Source organism: Sinocyclocheilus rhinocerous, unplaced genomic scaffold, assembly GCF_001515625.1.
Source record: "Sinocyclocheilus rhinocerous isolate Xijiao unplaced genomic scaffold, SAMN03320098_v1.1 scaffold632, whole genome shotgun sequence".
Classification (NCBI taxonomy): domain Eukaryota; kingdom Metazoa; phylum Chordata; class Actinopteri; order Cypriniformes; family Cyprinidae; genus Sinocyclocheilus; species Sinocyclocheilus rhinocerous.
The window spans coordinates 1,085,273-1,091,920 of record NW_015639247.1 but is presented as its reverse complement, the minus strand read 5'-3'; the positions used below and the strand labels follow the sequence as shown (position 1 = coordinate 1,091,920).

General features: G+C 29.0%; 1 protein-coding gene across 2 annotated transcripts in view; it reads left to right on the top strand.

Moving 5' to 3' along the window:
• The window catches only part of LOC107751079 (neural cell adhesion molecule 2-like), a 245,139-nt gene that overhangs the window by 224,514 nt on the left and 13,977 nt on the right, over positions 1-6,648 (top strand). For both annotated transcript variants that reach the window (XM_016566675.1, XM_016566674.1), the window contains exons 14-15: positions 461-582; positions 5,434-5,608. In XM_016566675.1, coding sequence (XP_016422161.1) covers positions 461-582; positions 5,434-5,608 — 297 coding nt within the window. The remainder of the gene's footprint in view (positions 1-460; positions 583-5,433; positions 5,609-6,648) is intronic.

The following is a 6,648-nucleotide window of genomic DNA, read 5'->3' as shown; positions in this document are numbered from 1 at the left end:
TGATCACAGAAATAAATTACACTTTAACAGATATTCACATAGAAAACAGTTATTTTATATAGTAAAAAGTGTTTTTGCTGTATTTTGGATCAAATAAATCCAGGCTTGGTGAGCAGAAGAGACTTCTCTAAAAAACATAAAAAAACTTTCGACAGACGTGATTTTTCTTTTTCTTTCAGATTCGGACCTGAGCATGAGGACGCTCAGCACTCCCAGTCCCGCTCTCATTCTGAAGTCAAACCCTCCTCAAACAGTCCCAAACGGCCATGAAAGCCGTAGTTCACTGACAAGCTACGCAAAACCGCGTTCATAATCGCAGACCGATATAATCGTCCGATTGCGAAACCGAAAATATCGTTCTGCGATAATGACAGCTGTTTTTAATTTCGATTAATCATGCAGCCCTAGTGTGACGTGTCTGTGAGATCTTGAGTCGTGTCTGATGGTCTCGTTTCTTCAGGCGAGCCGAGTCCTCCGACGGTTCACGGTCAGAGAGGCGTTGGGAAGGCCTACAGACTCGGACTGATCAGACAAGACGACGGCGGGATGCCCATCGTGGAGTACATCGTCAAGTATAAAACGGTGCGTACGCTCAATAAATATCAACTGACATGAAATAAAATAAAAAATAAAATAAACATTAACTGAGATTAAATGAAATAAAAAATAAAATAAACATTAACTGAAATAAAATAAAATAAATAAAAATAAGAATTAAAACAATAAAAAACATTTATATTACTTGAAATAAGATCATCAACTCAAATAAAATTAAAAATTAAAAACTTTTTTCATATAGTTGCCAAGGTAACATTTTTAATTTTTGTTTTATGTGAAATACTAAAATAACTAAAACTTAAACTTAAAAATTATATAGAATAAAATAAAAATTCTAAAACTTTAAAATTACAAAGAAAACTGAAAATATACAAATACAATCTAAAAATATATATTAAAAAAATAAGAAAAATAAAATAAAATAAAATTTAACTGAAATAAAATAAAAATAAAATGAAATAAAATAAAATTATAACTATTTTTTATGCAAGTTGCCAAAGTTCAATAAACATCAACTGAAATGAAATAAAATAAAAAATAACATAAAATAAACTTTAACTGAAATAAAATAAACATAAAATAAAATAAAATTATAACTATTTTTTTATGCAAGTTGCCAAAGCAACATTTCTCATTTTAACTTGGACTAAAAAAAAAAATAAAAAAAAATTAATAAAACTGAAATAAAAATGAACAAAACTGTATAGACATAAATAACCCCGCTGAAAATGACAAACACATGTGAAAATTAATTAAAATTTGACAAAAATTAAAATAAAATGGAAAATATAAAAATAAAACCTGATTCAAAATATAAATAAAAACTATAATAATATGTCAATAATACTACAATAACTATTTTAAATATTTCTTTTTAACTTTAATTATTTTTGTTTTTTGTTTTGGTTTTAGTTACTTAAGTGCTTTAATTTATTGAATTAGTTGCTAGGGCGACATTTCTAATTTTCATTTAAGTTTTTGAAATGTTAGTTTTTCATTTAATAGTTATTTTAAATTAAATTTTACCTTCATTTCAATGAATGAAAGTGATTTTTAATAGTTTTATTTTTAGTTAACAATAACAGCACTGGCAGCGAACTAACAAAATGTTTGCGTTATTGCTCATTTCGTTAGATCATTTATGAAAATGTTTCTCTTTTTTCGTTTTTGTAATCTGTATTTCATTTTGGATAAAATTTGTGTCTACTCAATGAATAAGTGTCAGTGTATAACACAAGATAAATCTACAGTAGATAAATATTTTATCAAAAATACAGTAGAAATAGTAATATTGTGAAAAATTATTAAAATTTTAAATAACATTTTACTGAAACATAAAATCAGCATATTATACTGATTTCTGAAGATCATGTGACACTGAAGACTGGAGTAATGATGCTGAAAATACAGCTTTGATCACAGAAATAAATTACATTTTGACAGATATTCACATAGAAAACAGCTGTTTTAAACTAATAATTTTTCACTGTATTTTGCAGCCTTGATGAGCTGAAGAGGTTTCAAAAAGCATTAAAAATTTTAATTATTTCAGACTTTTGACCATCAGTGACTCACACAACACAATTTGCTATAGGCAATGTTTGCATGCATGAATTCATTGTAAATGCAAGTCCGTGTTGTGTTTTCTGATCTCAGTCTTCTCAGTCAGGTGATAAATGTTACATAAATAAACATGTTTACAGCTGCAAGCTAAATAACAACACTTGTGGTTTAATGTCGCAGATGCTTGAAAGAAACTTTACATGTTGAGTTTGTACTGTACGTAAGGAACTCTTTAAGCTTGGTTTGCACACACGGTGTTAATCTGAGCTGAAGTTAGCGTGTTTCTGTTGGGTCGTCTGAAGAATCCTGCTCTTGCCGCTGAGATCTCACTCACGCTGTGGCCTCATTTGCTTAAAGAATGCCGACGCGTGAGAGAAACGCTTTGAAGTCCTTCGGTTCTCCACAGAGGAGCAGCAGGAGGTGATTCCTCTCCGTCACGGATATAAGACACAAAAAGAGCCAAGCGGAGCATTCTAGCACTTACACCTACACTAACCTGCGCTTCGTCCTGCTTTCAGGGGAATCTCAAACATCAGATTACGAAGCCTATTTTAGGAACATTCAGATTTTTTCCACATTATTTAGTTAAACTATTAAGCTCTTTTAGCCACAAATTATCATTACTGTTATGCAATAAGTAAATAAGAAGTGTCTTCTGCTCACCGAGGCTGCATTTATTTGATTAAAAATACAATAAAAATTTTGAAATATTATTGCAATTTAAATAAGTGTTTTCTATGTAAATATCTGTTAACATGTAATTTATTTCTGTGATGCGCAGCTGTATTTTCAGCATCATTCCTCCAGTCTTCAGTGTCACATGATCTTCAGAAATCATTCTAATATGCTGAATACCATTTATTTATTTATTTATATTACATTAATGACAGTTTTGGGGAAAATGTGATTAATTGCACAATGTAAAAACTTTTTTTTTTTGTTTCATGCAAAATAATAATTCACAGTAAATAATTTTTTCCCCCTATTGTATTCAGTGTGAAATATTTTTGATCAATTTAATGTATTCATTTCTTAAAAAAAAAAAAAAAAGAATAAAATGAAAAAAAAAAAAAAATGAAAAAGAACTTATTGAAACCAAACTATTGAACACTTGTGTAAATGAGTATAATGAATAGTATTAGTATATGAAACCATAAAATGTCATGGAAATATTAATTTAACTAAATATAAATTATTATTATTATTATAATTATCATCATCATCATCATCTTTGTATTACAGTAATGACAATTTTGGGGAACAATGTAATTAATAGCACAATCTAAAAACATACAAATATTTTTTTTTCTTGCAAAATAATAATTTACAGTATGTGATTTTTTTTTGCATTGTTTTTGTTTGTTTGTTTCATCTTCCATACAATTTTCCCATTGCATTTTGTGTGAAATATTTTGGATCATGTATACTTAGTGAATGAATGTATCCTTACTGAATACAAATATTAATTTCTTTAAAAAACAAGCAAACTATGGAACAGTTTTGTAAATAACATTTATAAATATACATAAATAAATATCAGTGACATGTCATGGTGATATTTATTGAACTGAATATAATTTATTATTATTATTATTATTATTATTAAATAAACTCTTTGTATTGCGTTAGTGAATATTTTGGGGGAAATGCAATTGATTTCACAATGTAATATCTAAAAACTCATTAAAAAATAGACTTCATTTTCATGCAAAATAATCATTTACAGTATGTGATTTTTATTTTATTTTTGCATTGTTTTTGTTTGTTTGTTTCATTTTCCATACAATTTTTCCATTGCATTTTGCATATTTTGGATCATGTATACTGAATAAAAATATTAATTTCTTTAAAAAACAAACAATGGAACAGTTTTGTAAATGACATTTATAAATATACATAAATAAATATCAGTGACATGTCATGGTGATATTTGTTGAACTGAATATAATTTATTAGTAGTATTATTATTATTATTAATAAATAAAGTCTTTGTATTGCATTAGTGAATATTTTTGGGGAAATGCAATTAATTTCACAATGTAATATCTAAAAACTAGATATTCTAGACTTAATTTTCATGCAAAATAATCATTTACAGTACATATTTTATTGTTTTTTTTCCCCTCTTTTAAATGTTGTAGTGAAATATGCACCTGGTGATTTTAGTGAGGTTCAGAGTATTCAGCGTTGATCTGTGCTCATCAGAGCTGCGCTAAAAAACAACATTACAGATGAAAGTGTCAGAGAGAAACAAGTCTGGCGTTCATTACCAGAGCTTTTGAAGGCCATCCTGGTGAGATGTGTGTAAAATAAAAGATATCAGACACACAAGAATGATTTCAATCTGCTGCTCGCAGAAGGTCAACAGCACAAGCTTGACCTTAAAGTCGCATTAAAATCAAAACAGACTCTCCTAATGCACGTTTCTCATCTTATTGTGAGCGTTTAGTTTCCTGTAAACTTGCTTAACCTCTAAACAACTTTCTTTTTCATCTGAAAAGTCCACTTTTCTCAGTTCTCGGTTAATAATATAAATCCTCAATCTACATATATGCCACATGATGGGCGTAAAATGGGTTTCATTTCAGGTTGACTTTAAAAGACACACGAAAGAGAAATTAAAGGACGCTGTTATCTCCGTCAGCCAATGAAAACGTGTCTCCGTCAATCACTCGAGAGACTCCCATTGAAGTTGCTGGTCTTTGTATGAGATTGACGTTCAGTCTGCAAAGCTTCATGGGAAGTGAAATCTCTTTAAAGTGCTTTACTGAAATTGAAGTGAAGAAGATCAGATACTTCCAGACATATCAGGTCAGGATGAGTCTATACTTTCTGCCTTTGCATTGATTCTTTATTCCTCCCTTAGGTCTTTTTTTGTTCTTATTTTTGGTTTATTTTCTGTCTCGTTTTCTATTGTTTTTGATGCGGTCCGTCAGACTGCTGAACTAATGGAGATGAAGTCCTGTCGTTGTTTACTCATCCTTCTCAGGTCGATCCAAACTTATGAAGACTGAAGACCCAAAAATGAAAATAAAACACCATTAAAGCACTATTTCCAAGTCATCTCAAGCAGTGCTAGTATTGTAAACTACAAAAATTAAAATTAAAATTATTGGTGAAATAAAATAAGTATTAACTGACATGAAATAATAAAAAAAAATATGCAAACAGGTTTTCTGTAAGGACTAGGTTTAGGGTTAGGGGATAGAAAATATTGTTTGGTCAGTATAAAAGTAATAGAAGTCTATGGAAAGTCCCTACAATTCACAGAAACAAACGTGTGTGTGTGTGTGTGTGTGTGTGTGTGTGCAGGATAAAGAGGAGCAGTGGATGACGAAGCTGGTTCCCGGCGTGAATGATTTTGCGCTGCTGCAGCCGCTGCAGTGGAACATGCGCTACAACGTAGAGATCACGGCGCGTAACGTCAAGGGCCTGTCGGAGCCCACCTTCTTCCAGTTCCTCATGCCGCAGAAACCCGACATCACAGGTACATCCTCTGTGGACTTACAGCTGAATTGTGTTAAATTAGTGCAGAATCCATTCGCTTTTATTATCCAGAGTTCGGCTGCGTCCCGTCTAGTATATACTTTGTTATAAACCCTACATAGGGAGCGACCTTCTGATATGCATTAAGTCAAGTGGAGCTTCACAAGCTATTTTAGTATTTATTCACATATTTAGTTAGTTTTTATTTGTATATTTTCTGTTTTCATTTTAATTTAGTTTGTTTTAGCATGTTTGATGTAGTTTTGTCATTTTTATATTTTTGTTTTTTTATAATAAAAATATAGTGAAGACATTTTAATTAGCAAAAATGAAGCCTGTTTTAGGACCATGAAAATGTTTTACTTTTATTGAATTATTTGATGGTGATTTTCATTTTTGTATTACAGTATTTTTTTTTTTACTAAAACTGTGGTATTTTTTTTTTTAATCTCCATGAATTAGTAGTACAGCAAATAATACTGTGTATAAATTATTTACCATTTAAATATTGTATTAATGTAACTACTTTAATTTAATTAATATTGTAATTTTTCTACTTTTCCGTAATGGAATTTTTATGGTAAGGATTAATCCTTTGCAATTTAAATATTGTATAAATATTTATTTTGAGTTCATATTATAGTAATTTAAGATTTTGAATTCCTTTTTTTTTTCTATTTTCATTTTAATTTCAGTTTGTTTTAGCAATTTTGTTGTGTTTTTATCATTTGTATTCATTTTTTTTTTTCACGTTTTTTTAATTACATTTTTAGTTTGAATAGTAGTAGTTTGAATTTAGTGCTTAAACCAAATGAAAATTAGAAATGTTCCCTTGGCAACAAACTGAAATATTTTTTTTTCTTCAGTAATACGTTTTTCTCCTTTAAAAAAGGATTAAATCCTTTATTTTCTCTATAATAATAATAATAATCATTATTATTAGCATTATAATAATAATAATGTCCCAATGCTAAAAAAATCTTAATACATCTATAACAGGTTTTATTTTCTTAATGCAAAATATAATTTCTTTTTGCCTTT